The sequence below is a fragment of the Cupressus sempervirens genome, chromosome 11 (genome assembly GCF_028749045.1).
Source record: "Cupressus sempervirens isolate cs-2001-9-10 chromosome 11, ASM2874904v1, whole genome shotgun sequence".
In the NCBI taxonomy this organism is placed as follows: domain Eukaryota; kingdom Viridiplantae; phylum Streptophyta; class Pinopsida; order Cupressales; family Cupressaceae; genus Cupressus; species Cupressus sempervirens.
This window is the reverse complement of record NC_143128.1, coordinates 583980205-584007397: the sequence shown is the minus strand read 5'-3', so window position 1 is coordinate 584007397 and position 27193 is coordinate 583980205. Positions and strand designations below refer to the sequence as shown.

General features: G+C 34.6%; 1 protein-coding gene across 1 annotated transcript in view; it reads right to left on the bottom strand.

The window, feature by feature from the left end:
* LOC149531000 (exocyst complex component SEC5B-like) overlaps positions 1-27193 on the bottom strand; it is a 165054-nt gene that overhangs the window by 95993 nt on the left and 41868 nt on the right. Inside the window, exons 7-11 of the mRNA XM_089808482.1 lie at positions 25188-25292; positions 4353-4427; positions 4039-4176; positions 3693-3884; positions 2473-2643 (exon numbers count right to left, since the gene is read on the bottom strand). Coding sequence (XP_089664608.1) covers positions 2473-2643; positions 3693-3884; positions 4039-4176; positions 4353-4427; positions 25188-25292 — 681 coding nt within the window. The remainder of the gene's footprint in view (positions 1-2472; positions 2644-3692; positions 3885-4038; positions 4177-4352; positions 4428-25187; positions 25293-27193) is intronic.

Here is a 27193-nt window from a genome sequence, read left to right as displayed (position 1 = left end):
ACCCTTGGGTCGTTTATTTAAGTGCTCTCCATCTCAAAGGTTCTTTTTTTTTTTGTGTTTTGTTTTCCAAAGATCTTTTAGGCTCCACTTGTATGTACTTACCATTTTTAGTAAGTTTTGAGCATTTGGTCCCATACTATTTTAAGCAAGTCATCTATACGGTTTAAGGGTACTAGAGTAGGCAGAATTAATTAGAAGTTCTGATATTGGCATTTATTGGAGTTGATGAAGAATATTAATTTATCGAGTTTCCACATTAATAATATTAATTAACTTAATGTTAAGGGGATATATGGACTCTGGGTTATTAAACGCATAGGTTATTTTAAGGATTATAGTCATTTACTAAGCCTTTATGGAGGCACCAACAACATTAAATGATTTATTGAGTTATCATGAAATTAATAGAAGTGCAATTCATTTCCTCCAAATCATGGGTTTTCAAGAAAGAGAAACCATTAATTCATTTTGGATTACACTTATAGGAGTACAGCTGCACCAAGGGCTTGCAGGTTTGTAGAAGCCACAGCTTTTCGAGGATGAAATCCCTCAAAGAGAGCAGTGTTTGCAGATGTGGAAAATCACCCAAGAACATTCATTTTGATAATCTCATCTACAGGTTATAACTATGCTATATTGGATTCAATTCAACGAAGTCTGATCAGAAATTACACGAGATGGAAGGAGAGTAGATTGAATGGTTTAATTTGCAGATTGGAGGCACTGGAAATTAATCATTGCTGGTTGTACCACCTCCAATCAGTCATACCCATTCCTAGGGCTAACATATAACGTTTGGGAAAGCAATTCTAGATTAGTTTCAGACCCTGAATCAGGCCGTACCAAATTTAACAGCAGCTTTCAACAGTCATCAGCATAGAAAATCATCTTCCGGCTGGATATTTTGGAATGCTCTGTTGCCTAGCAACCCTGGGCATTTGACTGGGGTATTTCAGAAATTTAGGTAAATGCAAATAATATTTCAGTTTGGTGAAAGTAATTTATCTATTAGAATTAGTAGTCTTTCAATTTTATTTCTCAGCTTTCATTTCTGTTAAATGCAGAAACAAACAAAATTTAGAAAAACACAGAAAATAAATATCACCAACGCAACCTTGTGATGCTGCTCTGCAACTCAAGCCCCTCGGACACAGCCTCGTGGACTTGTTTTGTATTCGAAAAAAAATTAAATATTTACTTTAACGTTTCTGTTTCATCTTTTAGTATTTATAAAAAATTATAAATGCATTTTAAATTTTAAATTTTTTAATTTAAATATGTTTTTAAATGAACTTTAATTAATTTTTAATGTTAAAAAAACGTCTTTAATAAATTAATAATATATGTATATAAATTTACAATACACACACACACATATATATCTGTATGTGTGTGTGTTTGTGTTTGTGTCTGTGTTTATGTGTCTGTCTGTCTGTCTGTGTGTATTTATCTGTATCTATCTGTGACTTACTGTCTGTCTCTTTGAGTGTGTGTACAAACCCAAACCCGGACCTAAAGGAGAACAAATTTTTCAGTACACAAGTACCTGAACCCAAACCTGAATCAGCGTCTTAATTAGACTTCATTAACAAAATTAAAGATTTTCAATTTATCACCTAAGTGAATTACAAGGTAAAAATTAACTTAACTGCTAGCATATTTACATTCAACTTGTGCAGAAGTTCCAAATTGAGTTAAAATAATGCTCACCATTTACAAGCAACGTATTATTTTCTCAAAAGCTTGCAATATTTAGAAAAAATAGCAATGTTAACTCACAAAAAGAAAGAAACCTCATCTCATACAGGAAATTACTCAGAAGATAAGTCTTAATCATTGAAGCTTATTGGCCCTTTGTTAGACTTAATCAACTAAATAATAGAATTTTACTTTATCACAAAAGAGAATTACAACTTTATTTGCATTGAACTTGTGCAAAAGCTCCAAACGAAGTTTAAAAAAACAGCATTTTAAGCATTGATCATTCATACCAATCTATCGACCAAGTACATAATTTTCTTTATTGCAGAATTCCTCATAACCACAAGTAGACCTTCTCAGCCAGCTCCAGGAACATCCTTACACCATTTAAGGACATCCAGCATCCTATTATATACTGTGTAGGTTGATTTAACTTTATTCAAAAATGTAAAGTGGATAAATTTATAGAAAAAAATTGGCCAAAGGTGGGGTTATATCTTATGCTTACATATTATAAATGGGTATGGATTTTCGTTACTAATCAAGACCCAAACAACAAGTCACCGCCTCAAGTGATACAAAGTCATTTACCATTGTTGAAAGGAATATGCATTTAAAGCCTGAGATGCATGTTGTATTCAAAATATTGAGATCTTTTATGGGTGGGAGTTCATATATCAGAGGGGTGTGTTTCTTGAAAACATTGTCATTACCAAAAAGATAATTAGCAAATGAAATGATTCCACAGTATTGAGATAAACAAGAACACACCTTGGTATCATAGACAGATATAATGTCATCTACCATTACAACAACTTCATCCATGGAATGATTTGAATATTTTATTTCACCAAGTCCCTCTTCAATGGAATTCCGTTTTCCCATACTTCCTTTATACTTGCTTGAATCAAGAACACTATTTGTTGAGCCTACTTGAGAAACCTGACATTAAAAACATAGGTATACAAACAGGTTATTAACATCAAAGAAATTAGTGAAATTTGTTATGACTGAATCTATAAATTAATGAACCACATTTCTTTAGGAGTAACAAAAGTTCAGTTAATGAAAATAGTGACTACAAGTGCTATGAATCATTACCTAAGTATGAGCACCTAAAGCTTTTCTTGAAGTATTTCACGTTCTTAAAAAAATATAGGCTGGGTCATTGTTGACTCCATTAATAAATCTAAGTGTTGAACTTCCTCAAAAAATAGGCTGGGCAATTGTTGACCTCCCTTGCCAATAAATCTAAGGACTGGTGTTTATGGTACCGTACAATTGACATATTTGAAAGCACTAAATATGTTTTCTTGTTGAGCTCTTTCAATATTTGTTAGCTATGATAGAAAAAATGAACATAATATGATGATTCAGATATGTAGAAAGGGAACAATAATCAAAAACATAAATTTTTAGTGTCAAACTACAATATACACAAAAACTAGATCACACAAACAAAAACTCATTTCCTAAACTCAAGGCATGTATGTGCATTTATGGGAATGCCACTTCGGCATCTGTCTGAAACCAAAAGAATGCATTTTACAAGAGTAGGAGCCTCTAAATGAATGGCATTACTGTTATATATATAGAAGAGATAACATCAAATGGTCGGTATTCAGGATACAACATTTCCTTCAAGATGTATTTCACTAAATTTGGCAATTTCCAGGTGAGAACCTCTGATAAAAGCACCTGAGAAATTAAGATGAAAGAGCTTCTCTGAACCACAAATAGGGTCAAAGGAAATTATGATAAAAGCATTTCTCGAACCACGTAGAGTCGGAAGAAAAAGCATGATGCGACATTGAAAAAGAAATCTTTTAGGGTTTCCCCTTAATACTTACTAATAGATAAATAAACTTTCCCATCAAGGAATGACATACAAGAATACAACTTCATATAACTAAACTAGGTCTATCAACATTACATGGTTGTTCTTCATATACAGGAAATGAAGATCAGTGTCACAACATAGTAATATCTACCTTAGCAAACTTCCCATTAAATATTGAGAGTGCTAATTTCCAAAATGTTGGCACATGATGGGCAATGACAGCAGAAAGTCTGCGAATGAGCCTTCCTCGAAGAGCATCAGCCTCTTCACCTGATGATTCTCTAAGATGCGACTCTCCTCTTATTTCATTATCCCCCAAAAGAAGGGAGTAGTCTACAGAGCTCTGCAGAAGGTGCACTAAAAAGAGTCAAAAAACATAATAATCATAAAAAAAAATTATATTGTTCTTGTATTATTTCAAATCCACCTAGGTAAATATCAGAGAGCCGATAAAGGAGAGTACAGAATATTTTCCAATGTGCAAACAAGCAACATACACTCTTGTTTAATTCTTGCTGTATCTGCTTCCATCTTGCATCTGATTGCATGCGCTCACGAATTTGAGAGTGAAAAGCATCCATTCGAGCCTCATGGTCAAATGTGCAGGCCTCTAAAAGACCACGAATTCTACGATTCTGAGCAATGGAAAGAAAAGCTCAGTGTGAATACCAGAAAAGAAAACATGATAACAAGAATTTAATGCAAAGCTTTTCATTGCAAGAACTCCAAAGTTAGAATGTTACACAATTACTTGCATAATAGTACCCAAGAAGAAAAATAAGGACCCAATGCATACTTCAAATTTACTAACCTGAATATTAAGATAATGCCATATTGGATCTGATTTAGGTTCCAACTCCAGCAACAGCCTGATGGTATTCTCAAGCTAAATGGAAAGAGAGATCAGATATCATAGGGAGCCAATCACAAGAAAATAACAAATGAAAGCTTCCAATCAAGATACAGACAGACATACCCCAAATTAAAACAATGTTAAAATTCATTAAATCGGATGATACTTCAGAACAAAGGAATTCCCAAATAAGAAAAGCCAATCATTTTACAGTAGTTAGCAAGAGGACCTAAAGAAACTTTTGAACTTTCAACAAAATCTAACAAAGGTAACATTATACGTAGAAGGTCCTCTTTGTCAATTGATGTACTTCATTATAGCATACATAATAAAAGTTTGTCCATAAAAGGTAATCTATAAATATTTAAAAAGAACCTTTATTCACAAAGAAACAAAAGATAAACAGCTACAAATAAAAATGCATTAAAATCACAATGACTATTTAAGGAGATACTTTGTATTCCCAATATTGATGATAATGTAACCATGTTACTGTTGGTGATGATATCCATTGTACTTTTCTACTATTGCAGAAATAAATAAATACATAACAGAGTAATGTGCTGGAGGTAACAATTATTCTCATAAAAATCTGCCCAAACATATACAATCTTCAAAATCTCTATATTAACATGGATAAATGAATACAATTTTTCAACTTGTCTATGATTTTTCAACTATAGTTGAGTCTTTATTATAAGGTCCAAGATTAATGAGGGGAGTTAAATCAGTAATCTACCAACTCCTAACTTTTCATAATCCATTCAATAATGTTCGTTAACTTATAACTTGTGCAGCAATAAACAATGAAAAAAATAAAACCATCCAAGCATGAAACACAAAAACACCAATATTTTTATTGTGGAAACCCTTGGTTAGAAGGAAAAACCACAGTGAGAACTAGTACCCACAATTATTTGCACTCTTCTGAAGTATGACCTACTAAAGGCTTAGCTCTATTAGGAGCTTTACAATGCCCTGATTGGAGCAAGATCCTATTAGGAGACACTCAATTAAGGGATTTACCTCTAGTCCTGTTAGGAGCTTTACCTTGTTAGGAGCAACCCGTTTAAGAGATTTCCAATTCTAATTAAAGAGTCACCTAGTTAAAGGATTTCAACTTCAAACCTGTTAGGATCCACTCGGTTAAGGGATTTTCTTGGAAAATTTGTTAGGATTCAACAAGTGATAAGGTTCGAAGAACAACACTTCTCTTTTGTCTATAAAGATCCAATTAAGCTAAGTCTTTGCTTCTCTTGCAGATTATCCACACCCTTTCCTTGACTGCACTCCAATATCCACAATCTACAACTTCATAATTCATCATTAACTTATAACTTGTGCAGCAATAAACAATGAAACAAATAAAACCATCCAAACATGCAACACAAGAAAACCAATTTTTTTTTGTGGAAACCCTTGGTTAGAGGGGAAAACCACAATGGGAAATAGTACCCACAATTATTTGCAGTCCATTGAAGTACGCCCTATTAAAGGCTTAGCCCTGTTAGGAGCTTTACAATGGCCTGCTATGAGCAAGACCCTATTAGGAGTCACTCGGTTAAGGGATTTGCCTCTAGCCTTGTTAGGAGCTTTACCTTGTTAGGAGTAACCCGGTTAAGGGATTTCAAATCCTAATTAAAGAGTCACCTGGTTAGAAGATTTCAACTTCAAACCTACTAGGATCCACCCGGTTAAAGGATTTTCTTGGAGAACTTGTTAGGATTCAACAAGTGATAATGATCGAAGAACAACACTTCTCCTTTACCAATACAAAGCCAATTAAGCTCGATCTTTGCTCTTGCAAATTATCCACACCCTTTCCTCAACTGCATCCCAGCATCCAAGATCTACAACTTCATAATTCATCAAACTAATTATAAATCCATTTTCACTAACTCAAGCAACCATCGAGTTAAACAAAACGTATTACATTTGAAATTCATCTTTGCGCTTCTCTACCAAAACGTATTACAAAACAATAATAATCATTTACAAATCCGTATCGGTCTCCAAATGCATATGAATATCGATTTGATCAAGAACAGTCAAACTCCTTGACTCTTTCCAACACGCTTCAATAAGCTTAATAAATCCCATCACCTTAATCAATGTGAGACCGTCTTGTAGTTACACATCAGATCTGTCACATCAGCATGACACCTAGATCACAAAAAGATTCACCACAACCATCTGCATCATCACCGGTTGAGGATCTAACACCAGCTTTTCCGAGTATTGTGTCATCCAGAACAGAACGATCTTTTGGTCATTGAAACAACGCCTTCTAGTACTCCAATCATCTTGGTATTGCAACAACAATCTCAAAGCTTAGTTAGGATAATTCGAATTAAAACCCAACACCTAAACCACATCAACTTGATAGACCAATCAAATCATTCGTCATTTGTAACTGTCCATTCTTTCAATTCCTTTGTCAGCCTTTAGTTGATCATAACTCACTCCAAACATGTTGTGAACCTTTGTGAAAAGACATACAACATCTAGAGACATCTCTAAGTCTCCCATTAGAACTATGCACACCAATTCCTTTCGCAACACTGGATTCAACTACTCAAATGCTTATCAGCTCAACTATAACATTGTCAACCATTACAACACTAAGTTGACATCAATGACAACACAATAACTGATCTTCTTGTCATCAGACTTGTACCACAACACTCTCAACAGTCTTTGCATCAATTATGCCAATAGAGTCTTTATCACATAGACCAAAACTCTAAGATAACACGATACATTTAACTTCTTTTCAGATAACTTATTGCAACAACAACATTTCGCTAACATATGAATCTAAATATTTTTTAAAAAGGAATATATGAAAACAAAATGCACAATACATTTGACTTCTTTTCAGATAACTTATTGCAACAACAACATTTTGCTAACATATGAATCTAATTATTAAAAAAAAGGAATATATGAAAACAAAATGCATTGACCTTATCGAATGGATCCCAAAAATAAAAATGACACATAGACCCTCCTCAAACTGTGCTTCACTTGAGAATCTCCAAGTTCGGTCTAATCAGCTATCACTGACAGTTCCAAGGCCATAACATCTGCTCGTTGAATCAATAGATTATCATTGCCCCCAAATGGAGCAATAAATTAGTCTACCAACAAATTATGTCACAATTTCACATCAGGCTACCAAGCCAAAAAACTGAACAGCGATCCTTTCAAAGATATAAAAGCTCTAGCAAAGTACAACAATCAGTATATCTAATATTTCACCTTTATCCATTAAATTGTTAAATATCACTACAGCTAATCCCCTCCCCTCTTGCCCCTGTCCTCCCCCCCCCCCACTATGTCACTCAGATTTCTCCTTACCAAAACTATGTTCAATATCTGAAAAAATTACCATGATTGTTGATGAGAATCTTCAGTCATCTTATTAGTTACAACGTCTCTTGAACTGACTCTCGACATAAAACAAACTTCTTCAAACAAAAAAAAATCTTGAGTGACACCTAATTGCACAAAGCACTTTTGTAAACATCATATGAATAATCAGATAACATGTGGCATGTCTTCTTCTCAAGTACAGTTTTCAAACTTGCAAAAAACTTGTGAGCTATAACTGTGACTGAGTTGCTCACCAGACCACTTTCTAGCAGGGATGTTTCAGCAAGCTGCAGGTCAAAAATCATGCCAAGTCCATGCTGAAAACTCAGAAATTACAGTTTTGTTGAGCTTGCCAAGTTAATGAATTTAAGATTTTTATTTTTATTTTCTTTTATTTTCCAGCATTTTTCTGACTCGCCGAGTCTGAGCCAAAATTGGATCTGCTGCATTTTGCCAAGTTGCAAACTTTAAGAGAGACTCAAATATAGACTCTACACCAAGGAATAAAATCAAACAAGTATTTAATACTATTACGCCACACATAACCCAGTAAAATCTATATAAAAAATCACAAATGTCATACTAAATTTAAGCATTTAAACCAAACACCTTATGGTTGCATATAATTCTATACGATACGTGCATCCAAAACAGGTAAACCAACTATTCTTGGAATAGGTGTGTCTACTAAATTGCTCAGATCAATAATCAAACACAATAGCTCTAGTTCAGGGGAATACCATTCTTAAACTATACTATTGTCCTGCATTTGGTCACTACAAAATGTAGTTAACAGTATGAAGCTTTTTCAATCGAGTTTCACATATTTCTGAAATAATTTCCTATTTAATTTGTAATGTCCCCATTTTAGCAGTTGACCAAGTGTGTGTGCGTTAGCCTTGTTCTACATGGTCCCGAGGGCTAACGAAGGGTTTAATGGGATCTTGGAGTGTTTTGGCCTAGTCATTTCCAGTTTGGGCCAAAACGAAGTTGATTTACTCAGTTTCAGGCATACTTACTATTTTTAGTAAGTCGGCAGGACACAGTGCAGGCCAATTTTGGTGATTGGATTCGATACTCCTCGGTGAGAGCTTTCCGATGAGCTATCACTCGCATTATTCGGAGTCCGATTGCTAATACATTTTAATGCCTGAAGTTTTATTAAAGTAACGTCTAATTTAATTGTAAAATATTAAAGTGTTACTTTAATATTTATTTTATGGTGATGTGTACCCAAGGGAGACATAAGGGGTATTTTAATATATGTTTTATATTACACATCTTTATCCCACATTGCCCATATGAGTTGAGCGGACCCGTGGGAATAGAATAAAAGGAAGCATTTGTAGCTTCATTAGACAGGTTGAATATGAGAAGAAATTGGTGTGTGAGTTGCAGCTTTGTTCTTGGCATTTGAGGACGTCTATCCTCTCTTGTAACATTCTAGACGTCATTCCCTTGGGGTTTGGCCTTTGGAATTCTTTCTTATTGGCTTCATTATCAGGCAGTTTAGTTGCATTTCTGGCTACAGGCAGATTTGATATTTTGCTCATATCTTCTTCACTACTTGTCCGACGCTTATGCCGCTTGGAGGGAATGGTATTATGAAGGTAGTGGACTGATTGGAGGACAAAGTATTGTAGCAGCAAGCTCGTAAGCATGGGCTGGAGTATTATGACAATATTGCTGAAGTAATTAGTGAGTTGATAAATCTGCCATGTATTTGGTTTTATGAATTCTGAAAATAACATTTTATTAGCAGCAGTTCATTTCCACTTTGCATATTATTGTAGTTTCTTTCTTGTTTATGTTGTATGATACCAATTCCATGAATGAAACACAACAAACAAATAAACGTTTGATTTCCGGAGTAATAAGGGGTTTTAAGAAGTTGAATGCAAACTGTTTGACATAATTCCTTTCAGCAATTTGGTTTAGTTTTTTGGGACATCCAAGGGTGTCCATTACATAATTGGTCAACATTGATCAACCAATCATTCCCATTTCACATAGTGAATCAATTTGCTAAAAGCTTCCATCAAGTCCTTTTCGTTTTTTCAATTTGTCAACCTATGCTCAATTTTTGAGGCCTTCAATGTCCCTTTTTGCATTTTTGAGTGTTTATTTAGATTGTTTTAGACTTTTTGTTTCCTTCAATCTCTTGCTTTCAGTTTTCCCTTTGATTTGGTATATCTAAGGGCTTAATCAGACTTATTAGTGAAAAGATATGACCATTTAAGTGCTCTAAAAGTGGACTCTCCAGACGCAATCACATATTTAAAATATAGATGTTATATTCTAATGTTGAGTTTCAGTTTGTGAAAAATATAACTTAAAATGACTTTATGATATGTTTTTAAGTTACTTTATCACTTTTGACTATTACTTGAGTGATTTAGGTGACTATAATGCACTTTATGATATATTTTCATGTTGAGTTGCTTTCAATTTTTCACTTAGTGCACTAGTAGTCTAATTTTATATTGAGAATTACTTTCATGTTATATTTAAAACATCCAAGTAAAATGTTGTTTTTAAATAAATTTTTACACAATATGTAAACTATATAGTGTAAATATTCTATTTTGTCCCATTTTCAGTCATATTTACTCAATAAACAATTAGACATTTGCTAAATAGGAAGATTAAGTTGTGCAACTCAATAACATGTCCTTTTTGAAATATGTTACATGCATTTGCATCCATAGAGTGTAATTGCACTAAAAGACTTAAAAAATGTCAATGCCAAGTCATTTTAGATATGTAATAGGCCTCCAAGAGTCCGACCTACATGAAAACCGCCTTCTACATGCAAAAAGTCACATGTAATTGCACCTATAGAGTGATATTTGCATCAAAAAGGCTCCAAACATGTAAAAAACATGTAATGTGCCTTGGAGAGTGTGATTTGCCACTACATGCATATGCAATGACTCTCCAAGACCTCAATTTTGCAGTAAGAAGCCAAAAACGCCCCAAGGCAAGACATTTGTTGCACATTTTAACTATGCAATGTGGCTAGGAGAGTTTGATTTGCACCCACCACATGCATTTCCAGCCAAATGTTACATGCAACGACCCTCCTAGAGTGCAATTTGCACTTCCAGCCCAAATACATGTTTATTTTATAAATGCAATTGCATGTCTAGGGTCTGATTTTTCTCTCCAAGCAAAAGCGTTTGCATTTGAAGGGCAAAACAAAACATGCAATGGCACTTATAGAGTGTGATTAGGCATTTATATGCATGAAAATGCATTTGCGGCCCAAGATTTTCCCCAAGACAAGCAAAAACGTCCCATGTAATAGCAGCAAAGGCCACATTTTTCTCCAAAAAGCCCAAAGATCATCAGTTTTACCCATGCGATTGAGTTTGGAGGGCTCATATTGATCCACGTTATTTACTCTTTCAACCAAAAACAGCTCATATTGATCCAATTGGAGGGCTCATTTTTTACTCTTTCAACCAAAAACATCCAAAGATATGCATTTCATCAAATATGTTTTGCAGTTGGAGGGATTTGAAGACCACATTTTAGCATTTACATGTAAAAACGTCCATGCATTTGACCTTGGAGATCGAGATTTGCAACTTTGAAATTGTCAAAGGCATTGCGCTGTTGCATGCATTTGCACTTGGAGAACCCGATTTTGGAGAAGACGTGTTCATTTCAACTTCTCTTTCCTCCATTTTTGGTTCATTGAGCTCCGAGTAGAAGATTTCAACTTTGCTTGTATTTCTTGCTTGCTTTGCTACATTATTGCTTTCTTTGGCTCATTTTTTTCCATTGGTTCAAATGCAGTCCATTTCTTTTGCAATTTGTCTTTAGATAAGTGTGAAATCTTCTCATTTGCAAATGTAAAAACTCCTCCAAACTCCAAAACCAAATTGCATGTAAAGGAATTTCTAGAAGTTTGTAATGTTGAGTCAATAGCAAGAAGTAAGTTTTTGTTTTGTTTTTAGTTTTTCTTGCTTGTTGGTTGCTTGTTTTGATTTCTTTTTGGAAGGAAGTTGAGGATTCCCACCCAAGAATGCAAGTGCAAATACATGCTTTCCCCTTCCATGGCAATGCATATTTCATTCATTTTCCAACACATGCAATTACATCCTCCAAACCCAATTAAATGTTATATTAAGTAAAGATGATTCATTTTTACCACATGTAGTTATGTTACATCCCAATTTTTGACCTAGCTTGAAATATAGCTGTTGAGGTTCAAATGAAGTCAGTTGGCAGTGTAATTTGATATAATCTGGCGAAATGGTAAGATAGTTGGTCATTATGATTTCAAGTGTAGATGGCATGTTAGTTGATCGTTAATCGCGAATTCATGGAATTAAGATGAAAGGTTAACTGTTATGATTATTTATGATTATATAATTTATAATTTAATTATAGAGAAATTCCTTGGGAGCATGCCGAAGGGGTGGAAGCATTGTCAAAAAAGAATTAGGCAGGGTGTCACCATCACTGGGCAGACAGGTGGAGGACCTAGCGACTTGGAACAGAATACATTTATGGAATCGCATGAATTATTTTAATAAATAGTTTAATTAAAATAATTGAGTTATTTAATAAATAAATTAAATTATTTATAAAACGTATCTTAAAGGATTTTAATTGTAAATATTTAAATTTGTGCATTTAAATATTAAAATGAATTGACATCTTTATACTTAAATTATTTATTAGAATGATGTTTAGTTGTGCATAATAATAGTAAAGTTTGAATTATAATAATTGCATTATTATAATTCAAACATTATAAAAAAAATTCCAATTTCTCTTTTCGACTTCTTATTTTTTTCCTTTATTCTTTTCCCTCTTCAAATTCGATTTGTGATTGGAATTCGTATGGTTTCTTATAACTGATGGTAGCCATAAGGTCAAGCTCAAGCTTATTATTTGAACCATTAAACATACTCGGCAATCATCCTTGTTTTCGGCATACTATACCTGTATATCTTATCAACCTTCCTTATTCTTAGCAACCCATGAATCCTTGATAGCTGTTTACAGAGGTTAAAGATCAGCCCTGTTTGTATTTCGTCCAGAAACCCAATCGACTGTTTCCACAACCACCGAACCAGGGTAAGCGGATTGTTACCAAAGTACGGACTCTTCTCAGGACTGAAATTAGAGAGTTTTCAAGTAAGATAATTTAACCCTTGTAATCGTTTTATACTCTCCTTGTTATCACATCTGCATTCTTGAGACGGCGGATTACTATAAGAAAGTAAAACCCGTTTAGAATATATGATAACTGAAAATTAGTACCAGTATGTCGTTTTCCTTGTGGTTGATGTATGAATGTTCCAGTCATAAATGGTAAGGCTGGTCATGTTTCCAATCTGCCGACTGCTTACATTGATATCATTATAATTAACATATGCTAAATCAGTCATCTTCCTTTATTGTCCGAATGTGTAATACTCTGATTTTTCTTTCAAGAATGATATTTTCTCAAGTATAATCGATACATCTTGTTATAAATTTAATAACTGAGATTGAGATAATGAATCGTAAACACCAAGGAATTCACCGAGCAAATTGCCAGAATAAGGTGAAGAAGGTGTAAAATATCAATGTGATCTTTAATCTGATAACACTTGGGAATCACCGGCTTAGAGGCCTGAACAAGTTGAGGAGGTGAAGAGAACCGACAAAACAAGATTGTCATATAATACATAAAACATTATTTTAGCCCATGTATGCTCCATTCATGTAGAATATTGTCACGAATGTTGTCAAACTTGAGATCTTAAAAGAGTAAATCATAGAATGTGAAATGACGGTTGTATGTAATCTTCTTGAAATAAAATTGATAGAGTTGTCTGCTCTGAGAAATTCGGAATACCTGGGACTCACCGATTGTGTGGCCATGAAATAGGGTGACGAGGTGAAAAAGAGGAATCTTTAATAATTGAATCTGTATCAGTTATGACATTTCAATATTTATTATTTAATATCAATCAATTAATAGCTCATGCATATTCCTATTATGGTGATCTCCTGCTGCTAAGTCGTATGGCGTGTTATATATATCATGATGCCCAGTGAATGGTAAGATGTTCTTTGTCAATTTCAGGTAGGGAGGGTCTTTCTCATTAGAGATTGTGTGGGGATATGTTGTGGTCCAAGGTTGGGTGGTTAAGCCCCTGACAACGTTTCACCTCTCTCAAGATGTCAGATATGCGTCAAACAAAGATAAGTTATGCAATCAACTGTTATCGAAAACATGTATTATCATTTTTAATTATGAGGAGGTAAGATTAAACTGGGTTAGTTTATTGTTACTATTATTCTACACCTAGATGCAAGATATAGAATCGTGGATTTTTTTTCATTTATATGGATATCAAATAAAGTATATTTCTAACATTGTGTTACTGTCACAGTTAGGCAATCGAAAGGAAAGAAATTTGAAGCCCTATTTGAATCCATCGACGCGGAAGCCCTACTTTAAATCCGTCGTCGCAGAAGCACTAGTTTAAATCCGTCGGAAGCCTTAAATTGAATCCGTGGTAGCAAAAGCCCTAAGTGGTAAAGCAGTATCAGAAGCCCTGAATTGAATTTGTGGTAGTAGAAGCCCTAAGTGGTAAAGCAGTATCAAAAGCCCTAAATTGAATCCGTCGTAGCGGAAGCCCTAAGTGGTAGAGCGGTATCAGAAACCCTAAATGAACCGATGGTAATTGATGCCCTAATTGATACAGTGATTTGCGATGCCCTAATTTTAATTATAATGGTATTTAATTGTAATCATCATTTGATTTTGAGATAGTGGGTTTTAGATGATAATCGTCATTTGAAATTGCTATAAAGTATTTGTGGACTAATCTGGGTGGTTGCAGAAGCATCCTTGGTTTGATTTTCGGTCTCAATTTTTTGAGGTATGTGATATTCAATTTTTGTAGTAATTTCATCTGATGGTATTTCAAGTTTTTAGTTAAGAAAATTTTTGTCTAACTGTTTTTAACAGTAAATCTTATTCACATGAACATGATTGATATAACTGTCTTCCTATGAGTTATAACTGTATTCTTTGAGTATGTTTGATGTTAATTTAGACCCAGAAAAACGAGATGTTACAAGTTACCTCTAGAGAACTCGATTTTTGTAAAAGGGCACACTTTTAAATAACATAGTTGTCATTCGGCACATATCCATTTGCATCTAACTGGCATTCTTGGTCTTACAAACAAAATTTCATCCTTGCCTACATGCATTACATCATTCTAAATCTGATTTTGGCCCTTTTTGTCCAAATACATGTTTGTCTCTTCATTTCCAGCCATCACATGTGTTCAATGAGTATGTCATTGGACGATGTTTTCATCTTCATGTTGTGGTGCGCTCTTCAAGATATGTTAGACCTTCTTCAAAGAACAGAGACATTGCACTAAGAAGACATGCTTTGATTCCCAAGAAGCAATTATTCATGTGGTCTCCACTGTCCCAATGGCAGCCTTGGGACCTGAGTTTGTGTGGGAATGTGCCAAAGCACTTTAAAGAGAGAGAGAGATCAACTGAAGATGATAATGGGAAAGTTGTTCAAGGTTTACATTCGGACATCATTGAGAAGGTTTTCAAAGTGTCAGAAACTCTAGAATGTGTGAATTTGACAAAGAAGAATTCACAACAACTGTCAAATGAGGAAAAGCTTGATTACATCAAGTTTTCAAATGGCAACTGGCAATTCATCAAAGAGAATACAATGACGCGAAATACAGGAACTCTTGATCCTGTGATCATTCATGATTGCACCGTTAAGTACAAGGCCTTTGTTAATAATCTACAAGATTGATCCATTCAGAATCAACAGCTTCAACATTTTCTTCAAGTGTTTTTCAGCTTTGTAGTTACAGAAGATGAATTGCATGTGATGCAATTGCATGTCCACGTGACATGTAATCCAATAATTCTTCTCACCTAGTTTTACCGGGTCAAAATGGTTGAGTTGTTCCCATTTTTCCTCCTTTCTCTCAATTCTTATTCTATATTAAAAATGCCCCCTTCATTGTAAAAGTCATCTTTTATTGTATGCAAAAAAGCTCTGCCAAACTTGTCCAAGCATAACTTTGATTGTGTAGTACCAATTTGGAAGAAAAGTGAATTCAAAGAAGCTATTGGATTTGAAGCTTTGTCTAGAAACAATTGTGATAGCATAAATTGGAGTTTAAATAATAAAGCATAGTGAGTTATTGTATGTTTAAATAATAAAGCATAGTGAGTTAAGAAACAATCGGAGCCGAGGCTTTGACTGGGAGCGATTGTAGTGATACATAGACTAGAAGCTATGACTGTAGCTTGTATTACCATCTCAAGTTCACGAAAAATAGTTAAGAGTTTCCGTACTTCTAGTAGTCTTTGTGCCCCAATGGTAGAGGTTTTTCTTACAGAATAGATTAAAACTAGAAATAAGTTATAGAATAGAAATCCTCTACTTCAAGAAGTCTTTATGCCCCAAAGGTTGTGATTTTTCTTAAAAATTAGACAAATTGGACTTAGAGCCAAACTTGTACACTTTCAATCAGCCTTTGAGTTGATGTTGGTTTATCGATATCACCGTTTCCAGCTATTAGATAGAAGTGTAGTTTAGAGATTTAATCTTGCCATCTTCAATAAGGAATAATAACCAGATTCGGGCCACAACTTGGCAAGTAGAAGCATACCAAAAGCTAGCATCCATCTCAAAACAGAAAATACACATGCAGTTGGTATCATTTAAAGATGCATAGCACTACCAAGTCACAACATCTTAGTCAAAAACAGAAGAGGACACAAGATAAGGATAAGCTCTTTCTTGAAACTAGAAACAGAAGCTCACTTATAATAGAAAACAAAGGTACAATCTAGAAAATAAGAAAACAAACTTCTAGCTTTCTACAGCGTGTGCATATTAAAGCTTTGGGTTTCGAACATACATTAAAGAAAGCTAAGGAAATTGCTCATCTTTTTGTTCTTTGGTATGGACACACGACTTGTCAACACTTCTATATATGATGACATTTTTATATCTTTTCTGCAAAATCAAAACCTGCAATAGCTAAAATATATTTGTGTTCTCTAGCTAAAAGCAGAGACTAGAAACCAAATCAAAAGGAAAAAATTGCATACAAAGCTATAATTACTCCTTTGATGAATCTGCCATGTAAATCTTGCAACTTTGAACAAGAGAAATTTGATTTACTTTTACAACACCTACAAAAGATCAAAAAGAAACTTGAAAGATATCACATAAAACAAAAATTTTGCATATAATATTTCTGATAATTTGGAGATGGGAAGTTTGTAAGGTAACATAAATAAAATCTGTGTGAATCCAAAACAAGCTTTTGGATGGAAAACCTAGGATTAATAGATTAGAAGCTTCCTTCTCTCTAGTTCTAGCATTTCTTAAAGGTGCTTAGATACTTTGAAGTTTCCTTCCTTTTGTTTATTACTAAAGTTCATGACATAAAGGTCATCATAATGACAACTACTCGTGAAAATTAGATCATTGAGTCAATGAATAAAATATTGATGTTCTACAAAGATTTAAAATAGGGTAACAGATGGCCACTTTTGGAAATGGAAAACTATTTTGAAACATTTGGCGATTGTAAGGTAAAGGTGGTGTAATTATAGTATAATCCTTGAAACTATTATTATAAAATTAAAAAAGGTAAAACAAGTTGCAACTTATCATTTATGTAAAAATAATTGAACCATCAAAGCATTAAAACTTTGAATATCTGTTCAAATATTTCGATGTAATCCGATGTATTGAATAAATTACAACAAACAAATCTGTAGACCATTACAAGAGCTTCCAATTGAGGCGAAACCCTTCTAAAATAGAAGTCTAAAATTATCTAACAAATGAAAACTCATTAATGACCATTAATAGAAAGAGCTAAAAAGATAACTAAAATCAAAAAATATTCTAATACCCTCACTTAATGGTCATTCCTATAGAGAGAAATTCGCAGATCTTTTAGTCACAAATGCATAGAAAGCTCTGCAAAATGAGTCTATTATAACCCTCTCTGATTTTGCAAAACTTCTTGAAAAGACCAAGATAACCAAAACCTTGCCAACCTGCTCTTGCTAAACAAAGGTATCACTCCTTGTGGCAAGACATCAAGATGAACTAGAACCACGATGTCAAGGAAACTTGTCAAAACAGATTGCAAGATACCACCATTCGCCAAGAATTTTTGCAGATTAGGACTATGACTAAAAACAAACTCCAAAAAGCGACATTTTTTTGTGGAAATAAAAACAACCCACCCCTGAAACTGAAGTTAAAAAGCATCGTTTTCGCAAAATAACAGTACAAAAGCTGAATCAGGACACCAGACATTAGTTTTTGAAGAAAGCTTAGAAAACCCTAAAACCTCCAAACAAGAACTCATTATTATTAAGGACAAAATCTTGCAAAACCCAGACATCCAGATTCCAAACAAAAACAAAATTTAGAAACTTACAATTATTTTTTAAGGAGAAAAATTGTAAAACCAAGCAAACAAAATGCCACACAAATAAGCAGCTTCCTGAATTACTAAAGCCAAAAATGGTTTTTAACAAGGAGAATTGTAAGAAACACATGCTTTTTTATGTGAAAAATCGATCAAAACCCATCACTAATTTTTATGGTGACAACTTAAAAAACCCATCACATAACTTTTTAGGAAAAAATATTAGAAAACCCATGAATAATTTATTTAATGAAAAAATCTTCACAAACTCACTATTTTTTTAATGGAAATATTGAAAGAAGAAAACCCTTGAACTAAGGCACAAACCAGAACCCTAGCTGTCATCTTGTAGAGAAATGGGGAAAAGCAGAAAAACTGCTCACAAACCATTATGCAGAGCCATCACAAGTTTGTAAGAAAACAGATCACATGGAAGAAAATCACATGGAGACACAGAAAATGTGGGTTTCAGCACCTAAAAACAAAAATTAGGGAATAAATAAGCACTCTAGTCATTGAATGGAGAAAATTTGGGAGAAAATGGTTGAAAAGAACTGAAACACGACATTAAGGTCATGCTTTGAGAAAACATGTCACATGGGAAAACCCAAAAAGAGCAAATAGCTCTCCAAAACTCAAGCCCCTAAACAAGAAATTTAGGCCTTCAAAACAAAAACCAACACCTACAAAACACATGGGCAAACTAGGAGAGATCAAAAACCAGCAAACAGATACATGATTTTGAAATAGTGAGGTCTTGAAACCATGAACAAAAAAACCCTGTGATTTTTGCACAGAAAAACCCCTGAAAATACAAAAGAAGGCTCTGGTTTCAAAAACAAATCTTTAAAAATTCAATTAGAAGAGCCTCAATTTTTTCACAACAGATTTGTAAGATTTTATAAAATTCTATCATAGTATCAAGCCATGTTGATATCATGTTCAAATATTTGATGTAATCTGATATATTGTCTATTACAAGGCCTTCGAATAAAGCCATGGTCTTTTAAAATAGAAGTATAATGAATGAAACTCCTAAATGACCATTAAAAGAAAAATCTAAAAAGCTAGATAAAAACAGCAAACTAAAATTAACAAAGTATTTTAATAATATCAACATATTCAATTTCATTATTATATGAAATTTTGTGATAGTAATATTGCAATATGAAGTTTCAAATACACTAGGCCAATGCCTCAATAAAGTAATTATCTACCAAAAATACTTAATAAATTCCTCATCACTAAAATTGTTAATGTAAAGTGTGTCTCTACATATCTAGTGTAATGTTTTGTTGTTCGTCTACCCCTTTGGAACAGTTTCGTACCAATATAACCTAACGAATGCCGGAATCAAAATTGTCATATTACACACGGGAGAAGGCCTGAAAGAGGCCGTATGGTAGCTGCTAGGAGGCCAAATTGATGGCCATATGGTGGAGAGAAAATGCAGTACAATATCTTCAAATTCTGGCCGTACGGTGTTAATGCAGGTCCATACAATGGATGGGTGAGGTCGTACAGTAGATATAGGAGGTCATACGGCAAGCTTGCAGGTCGTACTAAATTGTGGGGAGGATGTACAGTGGAGTGAAGGAGACTATGTGGTGGTGAGGTGGGGCACGGAGTGAATGCAGAGTTGTTCGTACAATAGGGGAAGGAAACAGACAATGTATGGATGGAGGAAAGAAATATATCCAGTCATGTAACAAACTTATAGATCCAAATTCAGTAGATACACCCAAAGAATGAAGATTGAACACGAATTACTTTCAATATATTTGCCAAAGATGGTGCTCTGATTTGCCAGATCTGAGCAAAGTATTACATGCAAAAACGGAATAGGGTGAGGGTTGAATCCCACCAAAACCGCACAAGCCAAGAAGATCTTTCACTTATGAAATGGCAAATGAATCCAGAACTCCAATAGGAATTCGCAGTACAGAAAATAATCCAAATATGCATACATAATGACTACCTACAAGCCGTGCTTAAATACCCGTCCAGGAAAACTTTCCGAGGGTGTACAAAGATAGCCGACGGCAACATAAACTACAGAAATTAAACAAAAATGGGTCCAAGATATATTAAATCGATCGGCCCATTAACAATAGTTTGATTAATAATCTATTTTATGACAGAGATATTACATCTAGTTAGCATGTCACCTTTCTAAGATTGCCCTATTCAAACTTAACTTACGTTTACTGAGAATTTTTTGAGCCTTTCTCTTACCTCATAGCATTAAGACATCTGTCCTTGTCATTTGAGACAACTATTGTGTGCATATTAGCCACTTGCTCACACACTTGTCAAGTAAGCTCACAAGTGTTGCACCTTAGCGAGTAGTTGACATTCCACTCCTATCTTCTCACCTACTCTACCTTGCCTATATATGTCAGGTTCATCATTCTACTTGCAGATTGTTCATTTATATGATACAAATACTCGTGCACAATTTGTTCCCTAGTGGAAGGTTACCAATTTATGCTTTCAAATCTTGGTATTGCCAAACATGGTATTATAGTCGTGAAAACACATTCCCACATAAACGTGAGTCCAACTCTTTTACCTTTTATCAAAGCATCATCGAGCCTAATGAACATTGCCATTGTGTCTAAAAGACCTAAGAAACATTGTTTAATCAAAAATGATAACTATGGTTTTTTTACATTTTTTGGAATTTTGTAGTCTACCATACAACATTAAACCCATACTATACAAAAAAGTTGCAAAAAGTTATATTCATTTAGCAAAGTCAAATTGCCCTCTGCCCACTTTACCATTTTCAGTAAAAAATTAAAAATGTGTTCTTGCAACAAATATCTTGGCCTATTTGTAATATCGCTGTAAGAAATCTTGCCCAATGTGCCTCAAAAATTCTATCAATCAGAACTTTTCAACAATGGACATTTTATCAAACAGTTTGTAGGCATGCTTGTTTAAGTTTCAGTTCCAAGTGCGATGAAATATAATTCTTGTTTGTGTTGTCAATGCATGATATCTGGAACCAAACATGAAGAAGCCACATACAAATATCTGAGCTGAAATTGTAATAACCCGGCCTTGTTATAGCTTAGATTAACACTAAATTCTTCAACCATTTAATTCAACAATCTGATGCATGACATTTTGTCAAACAATTCACAAACAAGCTCTAAACTTCAAAGTTAATTCTGGAAATGAAATAATAATTTTTCCCAAAGATAATGAAGTTCCCACTTATATAACCATGATGCAACTGGATGAATGTTAAAGTAATAATTCAAACAGGCAAACTATTTCACTTCAATTCTGTCTTAGCACAGATATTCAATGAATTTTTCACACACAGAGATATAATTAACTTCCTCTAATAACATCAACAAACCAGATGATTTGCGAAACTGTCTAACATGCAATTACAGGACTCGGGAAAAGTTCTGCAATTTATTGAATGCAAACAATGCTGCAAGATTTCAAATGCTTACACAATGAAGAGAACCTGGTATATTAAATTTGCTATAACTTCCAATAATTGCAACCCTCAGAATTTCATCTGATCCTGATCCAACATAGAATGTTGGCACCAGTAATTTACTGATCAGGCCTCTCTGGAATCAAAAGCAGGCTGCTCAAGATTAATTAACAACCTTAAATGCAAATCGCAGACTCTTTCAATGATTCTGCAGGTAGCATAACAGCATGCAGCCCCCTAGAAAGGTAACGCAGGTCTGGGTAAAGCTTGCAGGTGTGAGGCCTCACCCCGATCCATCATAGCATAGATGATACATTCACATATTGACATTTTATGACTGATGTTTTGACGCACTTTGATCTAGATAGACAGACTTTTATGGATATGTTACTTTAATACTTGCATTTATGATGACACTCACTGATGTTGTAGGACCTAACTTATATGTTGATACATGTTTCAGTATTTCACTATTTTGATTTAAACTGATTTGCAGAGATGCTTGAAAATGTTCAATCGTAATGTTTAGGTGAAGAATTGTAGGTCATGTTGTTGTAATGTTACAATGTTCTATGTGGAATTGTTAGTAGGAAGAGTTAAATTTAAAATATTTGGATATGCAAACCTAATGTTGAAATTTGTTTATGTGACAACGAATTGTTGTAATTTTCCTTGGACTACTGATGCTCGAGTTTAGTGTGCAAGGAATTAACCATGGAATTAAATCAGGGAATCAAGGCTCAAACTTGTGTGAACACAGTTAAACCAAGGTTGAATCTTTGGAAGATTCAAAACCGCATTGTAATGTGTTTTTCTTTTTGTAAATATGAATTGTATGTGTGTGATGGATTTAATTTAAGGAGCAATTGGAGGCATGTCATTGTGAATTGTAATGTGTTTTAATGTGTCACTTGACACATGTATTGTCCATGTGTAGATGACATGTCATTTAGGGTTTGGCAAGAAGTAACCTAACCTAAACCCAACCCCAATGTAGTACCCAAGATAGTCCCGCATGGAAAAAATAATTAGCATAAGTCTCCATCCATTTGAAATTCGAATTCCAACATCCTAGTGACATTTGGGGATCTAAAAGTGGTCCTAGGCGATCATTTTGTTGAAAAACTAGTGCCCACATGATAATAGTATGGTTTGGGGGTTCAAATCTCACCATAAGTTGGTTTATATGGCTTAGGAGACCTCCAAACAAGTCACTTCCAAAGCATTTCGAAATTAGGAGTGTCATGTGACTTCTTCCACACTCTCCTAGTTGGTCAAGGCTATATTTTTAGGAGACAATGGTGTAAGGAAAGTACGCTTACGTTATGACCATTTTTGGATAGTGAGGGTTTTGGGATCCTTTTTAGAGGACTTGGGAGGAAACTAGTGGGTTGTTTACCCACCCTCTAACTTTAGAGACACTTAGCATTTTGGAGACTTGGAGGGAAGGAAAAGGAAGCTCTTCTTCAACTCTTCATTTGCCATTTGCAAGGGACCAAGGTCGGTGCTTCTTGCCCATGTAGTTATTCTTTCTTGAAAATCTTGCATAATGGTGTTGCATTCATGAGCATGGAGTGTGATTTCGTATTGTAAGTAGATTGCATTATGTTGTGCTGTGTTGTGCATGAAGATTGGTTGCATTGGCTTCTTGCCCCTTGTTTTCTTTGTTTTTGTGACAGACTGTTGTTCATGGGTGTGAGGACTTCACTCACCCTTTGGGAAGGGAAGAGAAGTCCAGGGTGAAGGAGTTAGTTGGGCTTGACAATGTAGTTGAGAGCCTTGGAGTATGGGCTCCATTGTAGGCATAATCACTCATATCTTGCTTTGGGGGTGATAAGGGAAGTATGGTGGAGAGGGGAAGTTTATGGAGTATGGGCTCCAAGAAAGCTATAGTTGATGGTAGTTTGTTTATAAATTTATTGTGAAGAGGAGGATGATTGTGAAAGCCCCAAAAGGGCATGGAAATTGCTTATTGCAGATATTGTTTGATATGGCAAGTCTCCTCTTTGAAAAGCCCACCTTCACCATATGTTCATGGTTCCATTTGTGAACCATTGTGAGAAACCTTGGGATTGTTCAAGTGCTGCATTGTGGTGTTTATGCATTTGAAAGATTGTATATTGTATCCCGTTTGAGCCTTGTTTCCTCTAGCTCGGGGTGGTCTCTTTTTAGGCCTACGGTTGGGAGGAGAGTCTCCATGGTTCTTGTTGTTTTTCTTTGATAGAATTGCAAATTTTGTGCTCATTGGGTTCAAAAAGAATCTAGGGTTACCCCGTGTGTTGATGAAGCAAGGAAGGGATATGTCATTTTGTAATGTATTTGAAAGGAGTTCTTTTTTTGGCTTTCCAATGAAAAATTTGACAAAAACCTTACCCCACAATTTTTTAAAAATCTTCAAAATCCCACGACGAAGAAAACCACAACTTTTGGCAAAAAAACCGAATTTATATCAGAAAATTTATGATTCTTGGAAAAGAAGAAATAATGGAAAAAACCTCCATGGGTCACAAATACCATTGTCATGTGGTACTGCAACACTACAAAAGCACGTCAAGAACGAAAAACTCACAAAAAGCCCTTGCTAATCTAAAAGGAAAGCTGCAGAAGCCACAACTTTTGTTCCTGCAGAAAGCTGATGATGAAAAGTTTTGGGTCAGTAATAATCTACTTGGGAACCCATTTTTTGCAATGTTGGCTGAGAGGCAATCCAAGAGCCTATATTTATTCTTAAGTTAGGAGTCAGTGGATGATACAGGTTGAAACATTGGGTCCCCTTAAATGAAAGCTTTTGCAAATTTCTGATTTTCATTAACAGCATTAGGTAACCATACATTTAGTTTTGCTCCCCTTGTGCAAATACATATGGAATATAGATGACCAAGAGAAGGCAAGTTGGAAGGAAAAATCTAGCTCTTGGCTAAACCCTGGAGACTTAGAAACAGATTCTTCATGAGACGTTTATTGTATCCGCGGTGGCTTTGTGCCTCTGGGAAGGTCAGTCATGCGCAGATTGTGCTTCGTGAGGCTGTTTCAGCCACACTGTTCCTCTTAAATATGCAATGTCATAACTCCTTATTTTAATGTCACAGCTCCTTATTTTGTAGAAATCCGTTAGCAATCAATTGACTGCAGACCCTTTTCTTTCTTTACATATATCTGGTAAATTTCTGATTTCAAACATGCTTTTGCAGTTTCTTAATCATACATTAAGAAAATTCTGATAAATGACAAAAAACCCGCTATTAAGCATTATGCGGCATAATCTGTCTGGTAAACTTCTGATCTAAAACATACTTTTGCAGTTTATTAACCATGCATGCAGAAAATGTTTGAAAAATGACAAAAACAAAACTTAATATCAAAGCAATCTGCAGCATAGCAAACAAACACTTGTGAAACTTGAATTCAAAGTAAATAAGGCACTGTAATTCTATACTCAACCCATAGAGAAACTTCAAATCAAATAAGTATTAACTCCACGTCATATTAAGCAGAACTCACATTAGACATCTCTACTTGAGGATCCTCCATAGACTTATAAAGTGTCGCCTTGAATTCTTGAACCACCTTTTCAACTTCTTCAAGAACTCTCTTGAGTATGCCTACCTACACATATATACAATAATAAAAATGGTATGTAAAAAGTGCTTCTACATAGAGATTGCACATCTTTTAAGCATTAATTTATTTTAAAAACATCTATGCCTTTGAGAAAATAGAATATGAAAATCTACTATTTAGCAAAAGCATTTATATGCTTCAAAAGCTGCATTAAAAACCATGGTGTTGATTGAATAAATTTGCAATGACTGATATTAAATTACATGGTTTCTGTTGAACACCACAGATAAGACCTTATTTTAATTTTCCAATATAGTATTTTCAATTCCTCAAGGGAATATGCTTGCCTCTTTCATTGACCAGTATAACACCTCAGATTAATCATCTAAGATAATATTTTTCATTTCTTAAAGTAAAATTTAAGACATTTGTTTCAATATATAATTGATTGTGACATTTGAGAAGCACAAAGGAGGTAGGAATTCCAGAAAGATGTGGCAATCATGCTGGAATTACATTAATCTCTAGTGAATTGGTGTAACAATATTTTGGCTACAAGTGGGCAACGGGGACGCGCCAACACCCCCACCCCCCTTGAGAAAACAATGTCTCCTTTAGGGGGACATTTCCAAGAGATGGAGACTTGGGGGGAATTCCCTTGCAGAACCACCTCTGCCAGAGATGCTGCCGTGTCACTTGCTATATAGCACACACCATTACATACTAATTGCAACCATTAACTTCAGAAATTAGTTTTCCTTTCAAGAAGCACTCACAAAAATGTTAAAGTACAGATTTTACCTTGAAGATTTCAATTCACCTCAGTTTGTATATTAGTGCCGCCTCCCATACCACTGCTCCACCACCACATCCCAATTTAGGCCCCTACTGCACTCATCCCTAAAACCCATTCCCACCTCCCCTTCAAGCATGTCCTGACTAAAACAAGTGCCTTTGCAACTGTGAGATAAAACTGTCCCTTATTGTTTAAAAAGTTTTCTGCTATATATATGCATCATTGTTAAAAATACAATTGTGGCATAAAGGGAAAGGATAAGCAAATTACGTCCATTCTAAAAACATTATTTTGAATGTTAAACATGCTTTGTACTCGGAATCCTCACAGGTGTTAACAATATATCCCAATCTGATCAGAAACGTGCATTGAGTGATCTCAAAAAAGCACTAGTGTGATAATTTTATGCAGTCTCCGGGAAACATCTTTCAGTGCTCAATCCAATCACTGACTTCACATACTGGCAAGAAATATACCCTGCTATCAGATTCCTTGGGTCTTGTGATACAGTTTTGACATTAAACAATTAAAACATGCAAATCCAAGTGCCAACTATTCAATCAAACATAAAGCAGATCCCTTCAACTATTCTAGGGAAACTGATATGCAACTTCATCCTCCTCACATGAAAAGTCAAACATCGTCAGAGCCTCAATTATTTTGTTAATGTTGCAACTTCATCCTCCTTGCTAATGCATTATTGAAGAAACTAAAAATGATGGTAAAACAGAGTGGTGCGGAATGTAGGACTCATTATGTAAAATCTGCACAGAATTAGCTTCTCGGTAGAGGTGTTCCAACAATGTATCCTTTCAACTTTGTTAGAATAATTATAACCCTGTATGTGTCTGAGATGTCTTCAAACCCAAATATCTCCACCTTGGAACTCTAATTAGTCAATTCTTTTGTATTTAGTACGGACGTATATAGAAAAGCACAATAATTTCACTTATACACTTGTCACAATTTTGGATATCACTCTCAACAAACACTTCTCTCTTGCTAACAATGGTTGCATTCACAAACTCCTCTACTTCCTCTACTTGCTACTCCTTTTATTCAATGGGGTAATCCTATTGGATAAAGTCTCACAAATAATTTGCCTCCATAACTTCCATTCTTAAAAAAGCTCGATGACTTAATCTAATCT